The sequence below is a fragment of the Mesoplodon densirostris genome, chromosome 1, assembly GCF_025265405.1.
Source record: "Mesoplodon densirostris isolate mMesDen1 chromosome 1, mMesDen1 primary haplotype, whole genome shotgun sequence".
Classification (NCBI taxonomy): domain Eukaryota; kingdom Metazoa; phylum Chordata; class Mammalia; order Artiodactyla; family Ziphiidae; genus Mesoplodon; species Mesoplodon densirostris.
Window position 1 is genome coordinate 76,889,669 of NC_082661.1, and position 22,322 is coordinate 76,911,990.

The 22,322-nt window shown below is 39.9% G+C and overlaps 1 protein-coding gene across 1 annotated transcript in view; it reads right to left on the reverse strand.

Moving 5' to 3' along the window:
- Window positions 1–2,807: 2,807 nt before the first annotated feature.
- The window catches only part of CFI (complement factor I), a 47,900-nt gene continuing 28,385 nt past the window's right edge, over window positions 2,808–22,322 (reverse strand). The window contains exons 5-14 of the mRNA XM_060096203.1: window positions 22,005–22,118; window positions 21,750–21,860; window positions 18,217–18,240; window positions 18,031–18,051; window positions 15,065–15,100; window positions 13,126–13,229; window positions 12,851–12,954; window positions 9,759–10,036; window positions 4,417–4,521; window positions 2,808–3,025 (exon numbers count right to left, since the gene is read on the reverse strand). Coding sequence (XP_059952186.1) covers window positions 2,808–3,025; window positions 4,417–4,521; window positions 9,759–10,036; window positions 12,851–12,954; window positions 13,126–13,229; window positions 15,065–15,100; window positions 18,031–18,051; window positions 18,217–18,240; window positions 21,750–21,860; window positions 22,005–22,118 — 1,115 coding nt within the window. The remainder of the gene's footprint in view (window positions 3,026–4,416; window positions 4,522–9,758; window positions 10,037–12,850; window positions 12,955–13,125; window positions 13,230–15,064; window positions 15,101–18,030; window positions 18,052–18,216; window positions 18,241–21,749; window positions 21,861–22,004; window positions 22,119–22,322) is intronic.

Sequence of the window (22,322 nt, forward strand, 5' to 3'; positions counted from 1 at the left end):
GCTTTTCTGGAGATTCTGTGAACTGCATGATATATTTGAATAAATCTATTTTTTTCCATTAAACCGATTCTATTGGCTTCTGTGGTGTGCATCCAGGAGCCCTCACACAAACCTCTAAATTGGGAGAGCCCGGAAGTCAGGTCATCCCACTTTTGCTGCTCCTGGTCTCTGCCACACAAGGTCACTGTGGAGAAGCAGGCTCTTCACACTTCATGCCCCACCGTGATACACTCTGTTGTGAATCCTCCAGGTCTCAAGTCATTGTGCAGACTGGTCCTTCAAAGGGCCACGATGCTACTTCCTCCTAAGATCAGCTGAGGGTGCCCATATGCTGGGTTTCCCGGCTTGCAGACCTTAGTACTCTTCTTTTTTTGCTCATAAACAGACACCTGCTAAAGTGCCACATGCTCCAGGTTTGCTGGGTCAGGACAAGGTGGTGGTTTTGAAGTATGCCACACATTCTTTGACACCCTTCCCATCAAGAGATGGATTATATTTCTTCCCCTTGAACCTGGTCAGGTCTTTGTGATGGAAGTGAGGCTAAATGACTTTCCAGGCAGGCTAGGTATAAAAAGCCAGTGCAGGTTCCGCAGGTTTTCCTGGGACACTTGTCAGCTGCTATATAAGAAGTCTGGCAACCCCAAGTCACCATGTTGAGAGCCCATGTGGAAAGACCACATAGATAGAGATGCCTGAGAACCCCAGCTGTTGAGTCTCACAGCCCAGGCACTAGACACGAGCCATGAGTGAAGAAGCCTTGGAGATGACCCTTGTTCCAGCTCCGTCTGATGGCAGCTGCATGAGAGGACGGAAGAACCGTCCAGCCAGCCCAGTTAATCCCCAGGTGCAAGAGCAAAATCATAAAGAATTGTTATGTAAATCACTACTTTGGGGTTCTTTCTTTCACAGCTATAAGTAACCAAACACTCTCCTGCCTTCAATGACAAAAGGAATTAAAAATGGGCAGCATGGGAGGGGAGGAGGAGTTACTGCTTAGTGTTTCAGGAGTTTCAGTTTGGGAAGATAAAAGATTTCTGGAGATGGCTGCATAAAAATGTGAGTGTGGCTTCCCTGGTGGCGCAGTGGTTGAGAGTCTGCCTGCCGATGCGGGGGACACGGGTTCATGCCCCGGTCCGGGAGGATCCCATATGCCGTGGAGCGGCTGGGCCCGTGAGCCATGGCCGCTGAGCCTGCGCGTCCGGAGCCTGTGCTCCACAACGGGAGAGGCCACAACAGTGAGAGGCCCACGTACCGCAAAAAAAAAAAAAAAAAAAAAAAAAAAAAAAAAGTGAATGTTCTTAATGCCACTGAACGGTACAGTTCAAAATGGTTAAAATGGTTTAAAAAAATTTTTATGTATATTTTACTAAAATTTTAAAAAGGAAAAAAAATCTGGGCAGTAACTGATTTTGGAATATATGTAGAAATGGGCATTTGTATTATTAAAGCAATTGGGCTGTATCCAGAGCTGGCCCCCAGGTGTTTTTGCTTTTTTTTTTTTTTACCTCAGGTTTTAAAGGTAATATTTATGTGAAAAATATACCTCTGCCTTCAGGATGATGACAGCTGTGCTTTAAAAAATAATAATAATAATAAAAGCAGTGAGCACCTTTTATGAACAAAGTGCTAGGGATGCTGATGAAAGGAAGCCAAAATCTTTCTTCTCCTGTGTCTTACAGTGTAGTGGGGCCAGTGGGATGGTGGGCGAAGAGGTAGACAATGAAAGCAGAATATGTTGGGTGATGACAAGTGCTACACTGGGATTAAGGCAGGCTCACGTGATAGAAAGAGACTGGGTGCCCACTCTACGCTGAGGCCATGGGGGATTTACTAAGGAGAGAGGAAGGGGTTTAAGAAGGGGCAGAGTTTGAGGTTGGCCTTCTTTCTTTGAAAATATCCAGAAGATATCCAGAAGGAGATGTTAAATGCTCAGGAGATACAGTCTGGAGTTCTAGCAAAGGTCAGGGTTGGAGACATGGATTTGCGTGCCGCTGGACTGTGGTGGTATTTAAAGCTGAATCTAGATGACACAGAATGAGAGCGGCGACCAGAAGGAAGAGGCTGGGAAGGAAGCTGAGACCAGCAGCTGGGGAGGCAGCAGGCCTCAGAGTGTGGCGCCCTGAGGGGCTTGACTGCTGCTGCTGCGGGGCTGGGGGGAGGCGCGCATGGCTTCCTGGCTGTGAGGTTTGGCACCAAGGAGGTCCGTGGTTGTGTCATGGTATCTGTGGGGACGTTTAAAGAAAGGGTCACGGAGAACTTGTGAAACGAGGAACTCAAAATTTTCAAGAGCTCTGAATGCTTAAAGAAGCAGAAAAATGGGACAAGAGTTGTGAGGTCTGTTATTTCCCTGCGATGGGTATTATGTCAAATATTTTCCTTTAGTATGCAGTTTCATTTTCTCAAAATTCCAGTTTCCACTTTAAAAGTGCAAAATGAGACACAAAAAAGAGAATAAATTGACCAGGGCCAAGCAAGGAGTAGGTGGTAGGGTTGGGGTTTGAACCAGGCTTATGTGAAGCCAATCCAACTAGCTAAACCTTTAATACAGTCAATACAGCACTCCTGTATGAAGAGATCATTTAATCACATTTTGTAATAAATAAAATATGTATGCTTGACTAGAATTTTTATTTGAGAATTGTACAGAATTCCAAAATGGCATAAACTTTGTAGAGACCTTTAAAAAATGTCCAATAAAATTGCCTTTATTTTTTTCCATGAAGAAGTACTACTTATGCAGTATCATTTCAATTAAAATGTAACTCCTGAGAGGAAAAGCGTAGAAAGAAGAGAGAGAGCACAGTTTTTTATACATTGTGCTGAGAAATAAGAGACCTTCCTACATGAAGACTAATCCAGTCAAAATAATTGGCCACTTTTGTGTAAACGCCTGGGAACTCTGAATTCCCGCAGTTTTCACCCCAACTCACAACACCCCAAACATAAGTCACATTGTTGGCGTCCTTACAGACTAAGGGGCCTCCAGAGTCCCCTTTACAGGCATCAATAGAACCATCATCTGTACCTGAGAAAGACCAAGGAAAAAGAAAATCACACATTTACTTCCATTTGTCAAGGCTGCCATGCAGATTTCCTGCCTCTTCCACCAATGCCTGTACTGACACTGACTTTCTTACACTTTCCTAACAGGCAATAACACGTGCGCTCCCTTATAGAGCGGGGCCCACGGACTTGTAGAGGTGCAGGTTGGGAAATGCTGTGTCTTCTACTCATTCTCCAAGTTTAGCAAAGTCTCCCCCTGCTTCCTCTACTTTGTGGAAGCATATACTATGGTGAGATAGCAATCTGAAAGCAGCACCAAAGGCTGAGTGGGAAAATAATAGAAGTACCTAGTGATCATTGAGTGCTTAATATGTATTCGTCATTCATTGTTTTAATCCTCAACACAACCCTATGAGAGAAGTATCATTATTATCCCTATTTTAAGATGAGACAAGACACAAAGAGGTTAATTAACTTGTCTCAGGTCATACAGCTAATAAGTGGCAGAGCCTGGACTTGAACCCAGGCAGCCAGACCTTGTCCTCTTAACTGTGCTAGTGCCCCTTGGTAGATTTTGTGCTATTCTCTCCTTTTGTCCTCTGTAATCCTGAACTCCATTTTAAGATGGGAGGGCACAGGAAATGGCCTGTATACTTTCTTCTTACGACTTTCTAAAATTTTAAATCACTGTATCCAAGAAGTTATAGGAGGTCAATAACTCTGCCTTTTTCTATAACCCACTATTTATAAATGGTTTCAATAAAGTGTCCTAAATGCACTACCCTGGCTGGTACCCTGCCTTTGGGTCACCAACAAAAGTAGGGACTGCTGTAGTTGTGTTAGGTAGTGGCAGTAGCATCTCTGTGATCTTAAAGGAGAGAGTGGACAGTATTGTGGGAAGCATAAAGGGATTTCTGAGGAGGGAGAATTTACTTCCAACTGGACGCATTTGAAATGAGATTGTCTGGATTTTTACTTAGAAATCTGGGTTTTGATTCCGAATATACCACTTCTTGTGTGTAAGACTTGGGCAACTTATATAACTGCTCTGCATCTCACTTTCCTCATCTACTAAGATCACCAAGGTTGCAGGTGAGGAAACTTGCTCAAGGTCACACATGTAGTAATTGGTAAAAACCGAAATGTAAACCCAGGCAGTCTGGTTCCAGAGGCTGTGCTCTTAATCACCTTGCTAGACTGCTGCATAATGGCTTAAGGAAGATTTTTCCTCTTGGTATCAGATGGTGGAACTTGAGCTGAGGGAAAGGGACTGAAAAAGTTTGATGATGCAATAGCCAGAGGCCAAAGTTAAGAGTTGGAGGCCCAGATAAAGGGGGTGACTCAGTGGGGAGGAAAAACATGTTTGGTTAGTGCGTATAGAGAGACATCTCTGAGAAGCCACTCAGTGCTTACCTGCACACTCCATTTCTTTTTCAAAGTAGCGATCTGGGTAGAACTTAGAGCAGTTTGCTATTAGGCGAACTTCACCCCACTTAAGTGAATAGACTTTTTGGTTATCTAAACAAAGAGAGAAAGCAAGTAGACATTTTGAAGTTACAAATGAGAACTCTAAGTATTTACTTTCATAATTTAGTAAACCATTAGGAACATATAAGAATATATATTTTCTTTAATACGTATGTAAACTTTTGAGGATAATTGATTAGCAAACTTAGTCATACAACTGATGGTATCCCCAGTTTCTAGAATTGTCTTTCTAAAAATAGTCAAGGGGCATTATTGAAAGTCTGGCCTGGGTACTGTGAGATGAATAGGATAGACTATTACACTCTGATCACTGAGTCCAGTGGCAGGGCTGGGGGATGGCTAGGAATCTGTTATCAGCTTACATAAATAGCTCCTGTCTTCTTATAGTCCCTTATTTCCTTGAAAGTGCTGGTTAGAGTGCAAACAACTTTTTAATATAAGAATTTAAGATGAAGGAAATACATATGAAGTTACCAGTATCTATGTGTTTTTGTTTCTGTGAGGAGCTCTATCTCCTAAATGATCTGAAAGTGATTGAAAGAGGATTTAGGATTTCCTTTCCTTTTAAGTCACAGACTTGCGACTTGAACTTGGTCCAGGGAAAGAGAAAGACCAGGTGCTGTTGCTGATTGGCAGTCCAGGGAAGATGAGAAAAACCTAAGAACACAGGGTGAGATGTCTCAGGTACAGGAATGAATTTTTGCCCTGTCTCCCCTCTTCCTCTCTCCCAGCTTGCAGCAATTTTTATGTGCTCTAAGAGGGCAGGGGCTAGGCCTGATAAATTCACTGCTGCACCAGCACCCAGCCTCATGCTAGCACAAAGCAGTTACTTAATAAATATTTATGTAATTAATGCAGGAACTCAGTAATTCTATTATACACTAAGTATTTTATGCCAAATGACATGGCTCCTCAATTAATCTCTAAACTACCTGGGGACAGAGACCTCTTGCTTATCCTGAGAGGACACCGCCACAGACCCTAGCAGTGTATTGAGCACGTAGTAGTTAACTGTAGGACTAATATTCTTCTCTTCTGGGAAGCAGAGGAAGAAACAAATCCACCAATGTAGGTAGCAAATTAGGAAAGAGTTTTTCTCTCCGTCAAGTCGTACTTCAAGTTAGTCTTAAGATGACTACCTTATTCAGGATAACAGCTTTTCAAAAATTAGTAATTGGGTTTCCCTGGTGGCGCAGTGGTTGAGAGTCCGCCTGCCGATGCAGGGGACATGGGTTCGTGCCCCAGTCCGGGAGGATCCCACATGCCACGGAGCGGCTGGGCCCGTGAGCCATGGCCGCTGGGCCTGTGCGTCTGGAGCCTGTGCTCTGCAACGGGAAGAGGCCACAGCAGTGAGAGGCCCGTGTCCCGCAAAAAAAAAAAAAAAATTAGTAATTTATTATTTCCCCTAACTCAGGATAAGCCTCCAAAAACTGGGAGCTCTTGTAACATGTGAGAGATTTTTAAGACTCAGGAGGTTGCTTCCTCCCCTGAACTCTTGTTTTGTATGCTTCTTGAAGCCTCTGTCACGTTCTGCTGTCTGGAGATGGCATTCACGTCTGATGGTGCCTCTGTACTGTAAGTCCCTTGAGAGCTGGCCTTTGCCATCCCACTTTGTAGCCTCAGCACCTCTTGTTTGTTGGCTGGGTTCATATTTTTCATCAGTGAGATCTTAGCACTTTAGCTTTACTATGTTGCACTCACAGAAAGGGCTCAATAAATGTGTAGAATCACATTTGATTAATAAATAAATCAGTGCATAAGAGTATATCTACTAGTTTATAGAAAATACATGGAATAGAAGCACATGTTAAATGCCACATCAAGGATACAATCATCCAAACTCAAGGTGTGGAAATTCTAAAATAAGAATGACTCAGTTTCATTTAAAATAAATACGTTTTAAATGAAAGGAAGAGGTAACTGTTCTAGATTCAAAGAGATTTAAGAAAAATAGCCACTGAATGCAATGTGTGGACTTTGTTTTGATCCCAATGGAAATAATCTGATTGTAAAAATTTTTTGTCAATAATTAAGGCACATTCAACACAGCTGGTTATTAGACGATATTACAGAATCATTTTTATTTTGTTGGGTATGAAGGGTGTTGTGGTTTTGTTTTTGTTTTTTAAGTCCTTACCTGGTAAAGATGTATACTGGAGTATTCATGGGTAAAATGACATGATAGCTGGGATTTGATTTGATATGCTGCAGGAAAAAGTAAGTGCATGTGGGGGAATATGTTGAAAAGCTCCTGATTTGTCTTTTGGATCCTTTCTCCACCCTTCAGTGCCCTGCCCTCTGCCCTGAAAGCCTGAGCTGGAGGGATTGCCTCGATAGGAATGCCTTCACCTCTGGTTTCCAGCTGCTTTCCAGCAGAGGACTCCAGCAGAAGGGAAGGAGGGAAGGAGAGAGGATAGTGAGATTGGAGCTGGCTATAACCTTCAACCCAAGGTCATTACTTCTCTCAAGGTAGCCTGCTTTACCTAAGACTCTTTCCCCTTCTGGTAATTTCTCCTTCACCTTATACCTTCAGATCCAGGAAAGGTCTCAGTTCTGGTACTGTTAGTCCTGGGTTCCTGCATAGCCCTTGTGGTTCCCCAACCTCCCACCTACATCTTTGTTATTAACTCCTTTATGAATAAACTTTCCTAATTATCCTAGTGTGACTGTGATCAATTCAGGGAGCTAACACAAGAATGGTGGAATATTGATAACTGTGAAAACTGCGTGAGGAAAGGTAGGTTTATTTTACTTTTATCTCTACTTCTGTGAGTACATGTGAATGTACATAATAAAAGTTTTTAAAAAACAGAACATGGAATTCCCTGGCTGGCCAGTGGTTAGGACTCTGCTCTGTCACTGCCAAAGGCCAGGGTTCAATCACTGGTTGGGGAACTAAGATCCCACAAGCCACAAGGTGCAGCCAAAATAAAATAACATAAAATATTAAAATGTTGGGGCTTCCCTGGTGGCGCAGTGGTTGAGAATCTGCCTGCTAATGCGGGGGACACGGGTTCGAGCCCCGGTCTGGGAGGATCCCACATGCCACAGAGCGGCTGGGCCTAGTAAGCCATGGCCGCTGAGCCTGTGCATCCGGAGCCTGTGCTCCACAACAAGAGAGGCCGCAACAGTGAGAGGCCCGTGCGCTGCGATGAAGAGTGGCCCCCACTTGCCACAACTAGAGAAAGCCCTTGCACAGAAATGAAGACCCAACACAGCCAAAAATAAATAAATAAATAAATTAAAAAAAAAAAAAAGAATGTAAAGCTTTAAAAAAAAAAAAATTAAAATGTTGATATTAAAAAAACAAACAGCCAAGAGGCACATGAGAAGATGCTCCGTATCACTAATTATTAGAGAAATGCAAATTGAAACTACAATGAGGTATCACCTCACACCAGTTAGAATGGCCATCATCAAAGAATCTACAAACAACAAATGCTGGAGAGGGTGTGGAGGAAAGGGAAACCTCTTGTACTGTTGGTGAGAATAAAAATTGGTACAGCCACTATGGAGAACAGTATGGAGATCGCTTAAAAATGTGAAAAATAGAGCTACCATATGATCCAGCAATCCCACTCCTAGGCATATCCAATGAAAACCATAATTCGAAAGAATACATGCAGTCCAGTGTTCATTGTAGCATTATTTACAATAGCCAGGACATGGAAGCAACCTAAATGTCCATAGACAGAGGAATGGATAAAGAAGATGTGGTACATATATACAATGGAATATTACTCACCCATAAAAAGAATGAAATAATGTCATTTGCAGCAACATGGATGGACCTAGAGATTGTCATACTGAGTGAAGTAAGTGAGACAAAAACAAATGCCACATGATATTGCTTATATGTGGAATCTAAAAAAATGGTACAAATGAACCTATTTACAAAACAGAAATTGAGTCACAGATGTAGAAAACAAACTTATGGTTACCAAGGGGAAAGGGGAGGGGGTGGATAAACTGGGAGATTGGGATTGACATATAACCATAATTTATGGATACCAAGGGGAAAAGGGTGGGAGGGATAAATCGGGGGATTGGGATTGACATATGACATAGTAGACATATAAAGTCTACTATATATAAAATAGATATCTAGCAAGAACCTAATGTATAACACAGAAAATTCTATTCAATACTCTGTAATGACCCATACAGGAATAGAATCTAAAAAAAGAGTGGATATATGTATATGTATAACTGATTCACTTTGCTGTATGGCAGAAATTCACACAACATTGTAAATCAACTATACTCCAATTAAAAATTTAATTAAAAAAAAAAGAACGAATATAAGGACATAATACTTTCTGGATGAATTAATTACTAATAAAATTTTAGTATTTTGTAAATCTTGGGTATTCAAACATACCACAAATCCAGGTTCATTTACATGCATATTTTATACCTTTCAATATGGCAATTATAAAGAATGTGTTGGAATAGGAGTCTATTAGACCAATGCAGTGAAGTTATTTATAAAGAGAGTTTAAGAGGTCAAAAGGAAGCTAAATTTCTAGGCTGACTTTGAGACGAAGGGAAAAGCATTGCCTAAATTAATTCTAATCTATCTCCAATTTAGCATGTCTTGCTAATAATTTGTCCCTAAGAGTCTACATCTCGTATTCATATGAATTTTCACCTCAGGTCTTCTTAGAAGCTCAAAGAATGAATTCTTTATGTCTCTTTCTCTTTGTGGGATGTGGAGGTGTGAGGCATGAGAATAGGGGAGGGCAGCGGAGAGAGCTGAAGGGTTGTGGGATCACTGACTCAGCATATACTATGACTATCCCTTTGAAAACCTTTCTATCTTTCATCCATATCATTCCAAAAAATCCAGAAAGTCCATGCTGTATATCCCCCATCACTCTATTTTTTTCTTGGTGAATGGTTACCCCTCAATGTATGTTCTATATCACAGAGTATAGGTATCCTTTGAAACTCGAGGTCAGGATCAATTACATAATTTGCAGAACCAAATGAAAATTGAAAATGTGAGGTGGGGCCCCTGCAAAAATTGTTAAGAATTTCTTGATGGTGACAATAGAGCAGTACACCAAGCACAAGGCTCTTTGGTGCCCAGAGCCCATGGGCAGCCACACAGGTCCTATGCCCATGAGCTGGCCTTGGCTGGACATTCATTTTTCTGGATTTGATGCAATGTTTCTTTCTGAACACTAGGAGATTAGCTCCTATGCATTTCTATTCCTATTCATTTTTCAGCCCCTGGATTCTGATTAACAAACTGTAAAACATACCTTTTTCTCGTCCCCAGCCAGAAATGATGCATTTATCATTAGGTTGAAATAGATAGGGAGACCAGGGGACACAGGCAGGGACGGAATGAGGCAACACACATTCTTTTCGGCGTGGGTGTTTTTTCATTTCAATCAAAGCTATGTCATTTTGGTAGGTGGCTCCACTGTACTTATCGTGGATAATAATTTGATTTACCAACTGAACAGCTATCTGAGAGTCAGGTTTTAACAAGTCTGTAAATGATGTCCATATTTGGTAACGACGAATTTTGCTGATTCTGTAACAGAAAGGAAAAGGGAAATAAATATATTGAGAACAAAAAACAACAATATAAATTGGACTTCTGATGCTTCATCTTTAAATTCTCCCTTTTTAAGGAAGTTTTTCATTTTCCCAGATTTTTTTTTTTATCTTTGCTGTCATGAAGCAGTGCAATTAAATTTTCTTAGGACAGAATTAAAGTCCGTGGGTAAATGAAGAGAGGAATAGTTCATCTAACTGCTCAATATTAGGGACATAAAGATCTTACTAACTACCAGGTATGCCAGAAGTAGAATGAGTTGGCTGCCTCTGAAGTAAGAGCACCGGCACTGAAGGTGTTTAAGCAGAGACCAGAGAGCATCTAGCAAGAAATGTGCTTGAGGAAATAGGGAGTCAGAGCACAGAACCCCAGAGATTCCCAGGGTGAAGACCACAACAGTCATCATTCTGACCTTTAAAACTGACTTCATCCTAACTTTGCATTGTATTTATTTGCTCACAAGACTTTCTTCCTGTTTGTGCTACCTGAAGTCAAAGATAGGGTCTTATCATCTATAGGTAGATGCCTGTGTTGAGTATTATACCTGGAACACAGCAGCTGTTTTAGAATTTGGTTGAAATGGTGAATGGGCTAAATATTGCCTGTCCCAATGCCTCACTCTATTTTCATATCAGTTTTCACCTCGTGGTTTCCAGCAAATTGGGTGTCTACCATCACTTTCTCAGGGAATCACCTTACAATTAAACAGTGATCTCCTAGGAACTAATGAGTGTTCAGGATGCCTTTATTTAAACTGAGAATTCCAAGAATGCTGTGTTTCATATTACTTTTGGTTGTTTTTCAAGATCAGAGGTCCTGAATATTGTTTAACGTTTAACTGTTGATCCATTCAATTTACTTAACAAATATTTAGTGTGTACCTACTATTACCAGGCACGGTGTTAGCCACTGGGATGCAGAAATGAGCAAATCAGAAATAGTTCCTGCTTTCATGGAACCCAGGGTCTAGGAAAGTATGCAGCATTAAATGGATAATCACACCAGTGAAGATATGTATTCGAGGAACTCACAGCACATGGGTTCTGAGAACATATCAGGAGGGCTTAGACTTTAGGGAGTGGGGGAAGGTTCACTGAGGACGTGAGGATTGAGCTGAGATCTGAATAATGAGCAGCACTAACTAGGGAAACAAGGTAGGAAAGATGCTTTCAGGCATGGGAAACCATATGTGAAGGTCTCTTTGCAGCAGGGAGCAAGGTACACTTGAATAATGGAAAGAAGGCCAGAGCAGGTGGAATAGGGGCAAGAAGTGACGCTGTGGGGCAAGACGAGATCGGCAAAGGTAAATAGGGGTCACATCACTTGGGGCCTAATGAACTGTGTTAAACATTTTGTTTAGTTTTTTATCCCAAGAGGAATGCAAAGCCGTTGGATTTTAAGTGGGAAGTGGTCAAAACCAGGTATGGAACTACTACTCTTGCTGCACAGTAGGCAATGGTTAGATGGGGGCAGTGCTGGGCAGAGTGACTGTGGGTAAGCCAATTCAGAAACGGTTGGTATAATCCAGGAGACAGGTGGGAGCAGGGTAATAGTGGAGATGGAAAGAAGTTTCGAGAATTAAATAATTGGAAATTAAAGATGCCATCTGGAGTTGGTGACATACTGGCTGAGCTATGGTAGGGTTGAGGGAGTGAAGTGTGAAGATTTTTAGATTTCTGCCCCGTGTAGCTAGATGAATGGTGCTGTCATTTGCTAAGACAGGGAACACTGGGTCAGGACCATACCTGGGGGAAGGGGCATATCATGAGCTCGGTCTTAGACCTTTTGAATTTGATTTACTTCTGATAGAGCCAAGATAGTCAGTATACTGTAGGGTCAGGGTTGGAGAAGAGGTCTAGGCTGGAAATATCGTTGTGTCAGCATACGGTGGTATTTTAAAGTACAGATAATTTTAGGAAGAAGAAGTAAGAAGAGAAGAGAAAGCCAGGATACACCTTGAGGAACTCAGGTATTTCACGTAAGCAATAATGTTCAGTCACTGGAGGAGGAAGCTGCAAAGAAGGCAGAGAAGGTGTGACCAAAGAGGTAGGTAGAAAACCAGGAGAGTGTTGTGTAACAGAAGCCAAGAGAAAAGGGTCATTCAGAAGGACGAAATTAGAGTTGGTGCATTGCTCCAATCCATGAGGATTTTTATGGGTGTCATTCAACAGATTTCCTATCTCTCTCAACTTTGGGTCACCTGCAGATTTTCTAAGCAGGTCTTCATCTAAGTTACTGTCAGATACATTGAACTTGATTTTACCCTGGCTCTGCAACTGACTTGTAGTGTTGCTTTAGCCAACTTATATAACTTCTAGTCTCAGTCTGCTTATCTAGAAAATGGGAGGAATAATATTTACCTCTTAGGACTGTTAAGACTATTAAAAACAAAATAACATATATGAAAGTGCTGGACACAGTATCTGGTCTGTAAGAGGTGCTCAATAAATGGTGTTTCATTCATTCTAAAGGTCATGACTGAGGGCAGAATTCTGAACCTGTTCTCCAAGCTGACCTTGATCCATGCAAATGATCCAAGTGAAATAACTTGGTATGTACAGGTTTGATCTGCCCTTGCCAGCTGGGATCAACAGTTTGGTGTGAGGGGAACACAGTGGGTTCTGGGGAATTGGCCTCTGGGATCCCAATCATGAATACCAGAGGGCGTTTGCAGATAATAGAGTGGAACTTGTCAATTATTTTTCTTATATATTTATCACCTGCCACAATCTCTATTACCTAACTTCATTGTTTCAGGAAGTCCAACATCTACTGGAGATGTTTTTTTACCTGACACAATGTGCAGCAGTCAGAATCCAACAGCCACCGATATAAATTCCTCCACAGTTGATTTTCTCACCTTCCTTGATTGCCACCTGCCATGGGAAGTCTCCCTGTAAAGACATTTGTATGGTCACTGCCATCCTCCCAGACAGGTGGCTCAAAGCTATTTCCATTGCAAGACTCTCAGTCTCTTGTAATTACCACATTCCACCTCCACCTTTATTTTTTCAAACTTGGGCTGTTCCTGGGAAGTGACATTATAACTTTTTGTGCGGGTTTACCACTTTTGCTGGCTTTCCTCCTACGACTCGTTTCCTTCGAATGTGCACGCTGTTTTTAACTCCACAGGACAGTTTAGGGAAAAACGATTTTATCCATTTTCTTTCTTTAAGAAAGGAAGAGATTGTATCATTATGATTTTGAAACCATTACCTTCTGGGCAAACTTCTTGATTATCTATGCCATAAAAACAGCAGAGTCACAATTAATATGAAACAGGCCAGATTCATTATTAAATTATTTTGGATGCTAAACTGTGCTATACACCTTGTTTAAAAATTCTGGCTTAATATTAAAATTGGCTTGATTCTCTGAAGTTCTGCCCAAGGTGGACTAGTGGCAGAAAGAGGCTGCCTGAGGGGTTAAACATTTACCAGCCTCTGGAAGATAAGAGAAGCCACATGCCCAGGCATTACAACCATGACAGTTCAGGATGGGGGTCACATGCAGAACTCCAGCTTCTTACTTTCATAGTTTTTACTTTCTAGAGGCTGTTTATATGGGACTCTTTTCAATAATATTAACATTAATGATGTTAATGTTGAGTACTTTCTGTCAGGCCCCATGCTAAGTACTTTGTATATAGTTTATATCACTTAATCATCATATTAACCCTGAGAGGTAATGTGCCAGGAACCCCTGAACAATCCAGGAGCAGTGGGCTGGGAGGGGGGTTGTGTTTTTAGCCACTTGACATGTGATGATATTTCCTTCCTCTGTGAGCACTCAGACAAGGCACGTTTGTCACTGCGAGACATGGTAGAGCAAGGCTTAAGACATGAATTTGCAAGAGAATTCATGACAAAGGAAGAAAGTAAAAGTATAAGATGCTCTTCTTATTCTCTCGCTCTATTTTATCATGTCACAAAAATTTCCTCAATCCCAAATGAGAAAGAAAAATTAATATCACTCTCAACTACTTTGAACATATAAGAAGGAGGTAGGTCCTCAAGGGAGAGAAGTTGTGAACAAATGTGGATAAAAGATTTTGGGGGGAGTCCCATCCATCCTAAGAACTGTGTTGGGGGAAGAGTGTGATGATAAATTTTAAATTTCTGCTTGGACCTTTGAAAGAAGAGGGACCCCATCATTTGAGGACTATGAAACCAGCTTGGGTAGTTCCTGAAAATTAATGTTACCTTGAGTAGAAAATAAAGGGCCTGTGTTGGAAATCCCTCTAACTGATATCTGTAGCTTTGAGATCTAAATCTTTCACTCATTGCCTGATTTTTAAAAAATTGTTGATAGTTTTTGGGCCTGGCAATTGGAAGGGAGTCTTACATGAACTTCAGTTTTTAAACCTCCTAAAATAGGGAGATACTTCATTCCTAATTTGCATTTGAGATTGTTACTCACCTAAGGTCACACAACTAACAGATAACTGAGTCAGGATTTAATACAAGTCAGTCTGACTCAAAAGCTCTTATCAATTACTGTCTTCCCAGAAACTTAATACTTTAATTGAATTTGGCCCTCAGTGCAGAACTGGCCAAGATACAGATCTTCACAGACCTCCTGCTATCATGGTTTAAAATATTGCAAAAGAGCAGGTTCATTCAATTAACATCTATTATTTTTCTATTTCAAAATGTATGCCCTGGGTCACACTTGAAATCTGGTTGTTTTTGACAAAACTGACCTAACAAATCTCATAACAAATAGAAAAATCTTTTGTAGGACTAGAGTGTTGTTTTCATTTCAAAACTAGCCATATGAATTAACCCATTTTAAAAGCAGTTCTCAAGAAGCATTTATGCTTGTTTTTCTTAAAAATGATAAGGAAAGTAGTAATGTTATTTTTTTCTATTTAAGTTGATATCAAAGGTAATTGCTGATTGAATAAATTATATTACATATATGCATACATACACACACGCAAATGACATTAAAATGCAAATTTAACCAGTGAAGCACCAGTAAAAAAGAATAATGCTAACTTACCTGCATCCATATCAGCAGTCAACATTTCTGTTTCTTCTATAATCAAACAAAAGTGCCAATGTTTAATATTGTGTTTATAGTAAGAATTAAATCATTAAAATCATTTAAACTTTGATAATAATTATCTGTCTAAACCTTGTCCTACTTTTAAAAAGGACAGTACAAAATCTTATTTCCTTTCTATAGCTAGGTAATTGTGAAGGCTCCAGATGAACTACGTAAGAAAATTTTCAGGCACAAACTACAGGTGTCTGTTGGCACAAGTGAATGGTTAGACTATGGTGCTGCAGAGTTCTGCATTTAGAGCAGGCGAAATGCCTGGTTCAGAGAAGAAAAGCATCTCTTTCAACTCTGCATTTGCAAGGTCTTTTTTTTTAATTTATTAATTTATTAATTAATTTTTGGCTGTGTTGGGTCTTTGTTTCTGTGCGAGGGCTTTCTTTAGTTGAGGCAAACGGGGGCCACTCTTCATTGCGGTGCGCAGGCCTCTCACTATCGCGGCCTCTCTTGTTGTGGAGCACAGGCTCCAGACGCGCAGGCTCAGTAGTTGTGGCTCACGGGCCCAGTTGCTCCGCGGCATGTGGGATCTTGCCAGACCAGGGCTCGAACCCGTGTCCCCTGCATTAGCAGGCAGATTCTCAATGACTGCGCCATCAGGGAAGCCCTGCCAGGTCTTTATATAAGGTAGGGAGCAGTTATAGACACTGACCGAAATAGTCCTGAGCTGACATTAAAAAGGGTCTTCTCATTTTGTATATATAATAAGGCACCTCTTAACAGGGGTCATGCAATGTTTAATTGGTTTCAGTGTTAGGCATAGTTATTATTAATCATCTGGGATGCAGAAGTCAAAAGTTAAACAAAAAGAAAAACAGAAACACATTCTCTCTTCTTCCTTTTTTTCTCTGAGACCTTTGCTTGAAGTTATATGGGATGATTCCATCTTCACTCTACTGTCCTAGAACATTTCAGTCATGGACAGGATCATCAGTTCTTTGACCTGAGGATCCAAAGGTGAATTCCCACAACGTGTTGTTCTGTCTTGGATGAGGTTGCAGCCCAGGGGGGCAATGTTACTTTGCTGCAGCAATCCTGTGTTTTATCACTGGATTTCCCAACTTTTTTTTGGGAGAGACATACATGTATCTGTTATGCTACACATCTAGGTTATTTTCTGCTCAGAGCTTTCACAAAAGCAACAACATGAACGAAAGAGAAGACTTCATATTAAATGCTCAACAAAGGAAGATGGGGAAAGTCCAGTGTAGCTGAGATATACTGGATATTAGAAGAGCAGCATAAAACTCCAAAAGCACAGACCGTAAGAAAAACAATCAATGACTTTGATTAAATAAAGATTTAAACATTTAAAGATTAAATTTAATCTTTAATCTTGGCTAAAGTTAATAGATGGGTGACAGAATGGAAGAAGGTATTTGCATGTCTAAAACCGAACATGGATTAATATCTAGAATGCAACAAGAAAGAAGACTGCAGCCCCAATATGAAATGAGGCAAAAGATGTGAACTGGAAAAAGGACAGAAGAAAGAAAAGGAAGAGGAAACTCAAAAGGCCAGTATGCATATGAAGAGAAACCCAAAATCATTGGTTACGACAAAAATTCAAATTAATAAACAATGCCGTATCACTTGAGAGTATGAGACAAGCAAAATTAGAAAGCTGCATAGTACTAAACGTTAGTGGGTTTGAGGCAAGCCCTTGGGTGTTGTCGGTGGAGGTGAGGACCACTCTGCCAGAGAACGAGCAGGCACTAGTTTGTCAGATTAAGTAAAGGCATACCCCAAGACCCAACAATTCTTGGCCCAGCTAGATGTCTCAAAGAAATCCTCCCACACATCCTTAAGGAGAGGATATTCACTGCACTGTGAGTGCAGGCTGAGAGTCCATTACTGAGAAGGTAGAGAGTCACTTGTGAAAGATGAACACCACAGTGTTTTATCATGTGGCAGTTAGAAGCAACAGATTAGATGGAAACATCACAACATGGACAGATCTTAAAAACGTAACGCTTTGTGAAAAGATAAAAAGGAAATATAAGATCTAGAACACAATACTATGTGAATTACAAATGTATGCTCACAAGATGACAGTACACACTGGATAAGAATGTATACAAACAAAAAGACATACACATTAAATCACATTAAAATGGTTGCTTATGGGGAATGGGAGTCAGGTATAGAAATAAAGGAGAATAAATAAAGCAAGAGAGGGGGCTTGCCTGGACAGAGATGATCGTGTGCAATGAGCTAGGGAATATCATTAAGTCTTCTCTTTGCCCCTGAGTTCTGAAACTAGGAAGGAAGGAAGGACAAGAAGGAGGGAAGGCGAAAAGGAATGAAGAAGAGGAAACAAACAAACAAAAACAAAACAAAACAAAAAGGACAGCAGCCTTGGAGGGCAAAATGACAAGAGGGAGGGAATACAAAGAAATAGTTGAAACTGCCATTTAGAACAGGGCTGATCTTGAGCATATAAAAGTCACTCAGGAACCCTAAGGAGGACCGTAAACTTTTAGTAGTCATTTTATATGAATAATGAAGAAAGGGATGACCCTAAAGAGCTGGAAGATTTCGGGATATCTATTACAAAAGTAAATAAGAAAATACCTGTCATAAAAAGATGTTATCTTTTCTCTGGTGACAATTTCTTCAGGAGCTGCCTTGGTTTTGGGGAAAAAGCAAAGGAAGAGAAGGGTATTTGGCAGAGATGAAATGTGCAGGGGATGCGCCTTGGGTGGTTTTTGGCTAGCAGGCTGTGAACGGGAGTGTGAGAATGAAAGTTTACTACACTGCGGGGAAAAGGCCACTGTGCCTAAACAAATGTTAAAACTGGTTATGTCATCCTCAGTTAATAGTTACCTTAAAATATAAGGTAACAGCAGTGCTTGCTTGTATTTTGTTTCAATTCTGCAATACCCCGAGAATTTAATAAATTTTTTTACCTTGAGCCATATGTAAAGCACCTGAAAAAAGAACAAAAACAAAAAAATTACCACAGCAAAGGATAATTTTTATTTGGAAAAAAAATGCATACCATTTCAAGCTAGAACACCTTATTCTTCTTCTCAATTTTGTAATATAAATTTACAAAATTTATTTATTTAAATCTATTGTAAAAATAGATTTACCTTTAATTTCAGGATGTCCAGTTCCTAAAAACAAAACAAAAATCTCACTGTAGCAAAGAGATCATTTTCACTTGAATTAAATATACACTAATCATTAATATTTCAGTAATAGTATAACAACTTTAATATTTACAAAAAGATAAAAGGGAACCACAGTATGCCATTTTTTGTGGGCACAACCAAATACTTTGATTTTTAATACTGCTTAACAAATGTTTCATCTTACACTTAAACACACACCAGTTTCACCACAACAAGGAAATCATTTTAACTTCAGTTTTAAAAAAAGATTCATATTTTAGATATATTTGAATACATACCCAATAGCAGACTTATTATATAGTTAAACAAAATTTATTTACTCTTTTTAACTTATATTAATAAAAAGTGGGTTTATAAAGGATAAATGAAATTAAAGTGTACTCCAAAACTCCCTTGGTTTAGTGATTCTGATCTGTTCCCTGAAAGGAGAGATCAATGGATATATTAAAATATTTATATCACATCTCTGCTCTCACTTGCTGTTTCTCAGAGAGGGAAAAATTAGAATCCTTATTGAAATATAAAGCAGAGCTCACTCTAAAGATGGATAAACTGAAGTAACAATGACAGTTGACAAAAGGTATTTTTGATACGGATTCAAGAAATTAATACTAAAAGTAAGCTTTATGTTGTAGTTATTCCCTTGCAGTAGGATTCTTTTTTTTTTTCTGATAAACTAACAAATTCTGAGGAGGAGGAGAGGGAGGGAGAGGGGAAGAAGAGGAGAAGGTGGAGAGGAAACCCAAAATATTATTATACTGAAGCGGTGAAATCAAACTGTAGAGCTTCAGAGAGAGACAAATACTGTATGGTTTCACTTATATATGGCATCTAAAAAGTCCAAACTCATAGAAAAAGAGGTCAGATTTGTGGCTACCAGAGGCAGGGGTTGAGGGCTAGGGGATTGGGTGAAGGTGGGGAACTGGGTGAAGGTGGTCAAAAGGTACAAACTTGCAGTTATAAGGTAAATAAGCACTGGGGCTAGTGACGTCACCAGCATGGTGATGGTAGTTAACACTGCTGTATGGTATACTTGAAAGTTGCTTTGAGTAAATCCTGAAAGTTCTCATCACAAGGAAAAAGAATTGTAACTATATGAGGTGACGGATATCAACTAAACTTATTTTGGTAATAATTTTGCAATATATGAGTCAAGCTCATGCTGTACACCTTAAACTTCTACAGTGTTGTATGTCAATTATATCTCAGTAAAACTGAGGGTGAGGGAAGCTATCAAGCTGCACTGGCAAAAGTCAGGGCACTGTCTTCTTTCCTGAAAAATATTTTGAAATTTCTTTCTCTCCTCTCTTCACTAAGGATTTCACTACATTTAACCAACATTAAAGTACTTTGCTCAACTGCTTTATACCCTTCAAAAAAATTAACGTGATTTGAAATCCTAAAATGTGTGTCTTTTAAGAACTGATATCAATGGAAAATTAAACAAAATTTCTTTAAAGTCAAATACTTGGCATATCAAGCAACTATACATGATATAATTAATATCAATTAACTTATCCATACATATCTTCAACATTTATTTAATGCTTATGTGGAAGGCACTTTACCTGAGACATTTGGAACGTAAAAATAATTTGATCCTGTTTTAAAGGTGTTTGCTGTTGAGAAGGAAAGGTAAGACAAGTACAAAAAACTACAATAAACCATTAACAGTAATTCAGTGGTGTCCTGACACGGACTTTACCACTACACAAGAGGCTGTTGTGTCACTTCCCAGTTTGTGTTCTGTGACATCATGTCAATGGCTTGAAATCACCCACAGTGGGAGTAATTTACTCCCCAGAAATTAGCAAAAGCTACAGATCAGGGAGTCCCTGTCCCTCTTCAAAGCCAACTGTTAAACATTTACCAGAGCACCACTGGATTCATTCCATAAGTGAGGTGGATTCAAGGACCCACACTCCTCCTGCAGCCTTCCCATCTTTGAAGAAAGCAGCTCCATCCTTTCCATTCTCAGGCCAAAGCCCCTTGAGCCGCCCTTGACTGCTCATTTGTTCTCACACCCCCATCCAATCTATCAGCAAATCTTTTTGGCTCTAGTTTCAAAACATATCCAGAATCTGACTGCTTCTCATCATTTCCATTCCTACCAACTTATCCTAGTCACTATCATCTCTTCCCTGGATTACTGCAGTAGCTTCCTCACTGGTTGCCCTGCTTCGCCCCTCGCCCTCATACAGCCTATTCCCCACCCAGCAGCCAGGGTAATCTTGATTTAAAATGTAAGTCAGATCATGCCGTTCCTCTGCTTAGAGACCCAATTTCACTCACTAACAGGCCTCACTGGATCTGCCCTGATCTTTCACCCAAGCACCGCTCCAACCTCTCCCACTGCTTGTCTTTTAACCCACTAACCCCACTTGGAACACCCGCCACACTAGCCTCCTTGCTGATTGCCTCTCAAACATACTGGAATGGTCCTGTCTTAGGAACACTGCACTGGCTGTTGCCTCTGCCTAGAATACTCTTCCGCAGATGTCTGCATGGCTGGCTCCATCTTTTCCTTCGGCGCTTTGCCTAAAAGTAATAGTGAGTGAGCCTTCCCAAGCCGCCTCACCTAAAATTTCAGAACTTACTGCTACCCCCCTCCCCGGGGCATTTGATATCTTCCTTGCTTGCTTTATTTTTTTCTTAGTACTTATTATTTTACTAGATATTTTTACTTATTTCTCTTTATTGTTTCTCTTCCTCCACTAGAATATAAGACCCATGAGGGGGCAGGGATTTTGAAATATTATTCACTATTGTAACCCCAGCATCTGGAACAGGACCTGGCACACATATTAAGAACTTAATAAACATCCGTTGAGTAGATGAATGAATATATTAACTTAGGGAGATTTTTCCTCCAGAAAGCATCAATGGGAGCAAGAAGTCAGTCTGTGTGGGACAGAGTAGGTACCTAGTAAATATTTTCCACCTTTGGAGGTTTTCCAATGAGCACCAAAAAGCAAAGAGCACCTACTCACTGCTTTGAAACTTGGTAAGTAAAGGGAAAGAATTAAATATCATTCTGCCTTTCTACGATGAACTGAATTTCGCGGAAACAAAATAGTTCTTCTCTATAGAATTCCAATTAATAAACACAGAAGGAATGTTGAGTTAGAAATTGCCATTTTTAAAGAGAAGGGGGGAGAGATAAATTAGGAGTTAACATATACACACTACTATATATAAAATGGATAACTAACAAGGACCTACTGTATAGCACAGGGGACTCTACTCAATATTTTGTAATAACCTATAAGGGAAAAGAATCTGAAAAAGAATATATATATATATGTCACTGTGTTGTACACCTGAAACTAACACAGCATTGTAAATTAACTATACTTCAATAAAAATTTTAAAAAATGAAATTGCCATTTTATAGTCCCTATTGACAAATTGGCTCTAGGAAATAATTACAAAGCCTGCTAAAACCCCTGGGTCAAATAATGAAAAAAAGTAACCATGAAACTTTAAATTACCTTCACAACCAATTTCATCTTCTCCAGTAATGCAGTCCACCTCACCATTGCACTTATACTGCTTTGGAATACAAACACCCGATTTACAGAAAAAACTTTCACCTCGGCACTCTGTGCAAACATAAATACAAGAGGGGTATTTTTTTTCATTCTTAAAATGGAATGAGATGGAATCTTAATTCAATGGTAAAGTTGCTTCTACTTTCTTAGTCAAAAGAATGCTTTTGAGGGTTTAAAGGCTAGATTCATTTCTACCTTTACAGCACAACTCATCACTCTGGTCTCCACAATCATTGACACCATCACAGGCCTTCTTCTGAGGAATGTGTTTCCCATTCACACACTGAAAGGAGTCGTTTGCTGGAGAAACTGTAAAGTAGGAATTATCTTTGTGAAATTTATCTATGGAGTTGTGGGTGACATCTTTATCACATGTTTGGAACAATGGGGACCTGAAGATAAAGCCAGGCACAAATAAAAAATGATATAAAATGTATGGGTGGTAGTATTGACATAGTATATATGATTAATAAGGAAAATAAATGCCAAAGCTGGCTTGTGGATGCCCTTTTA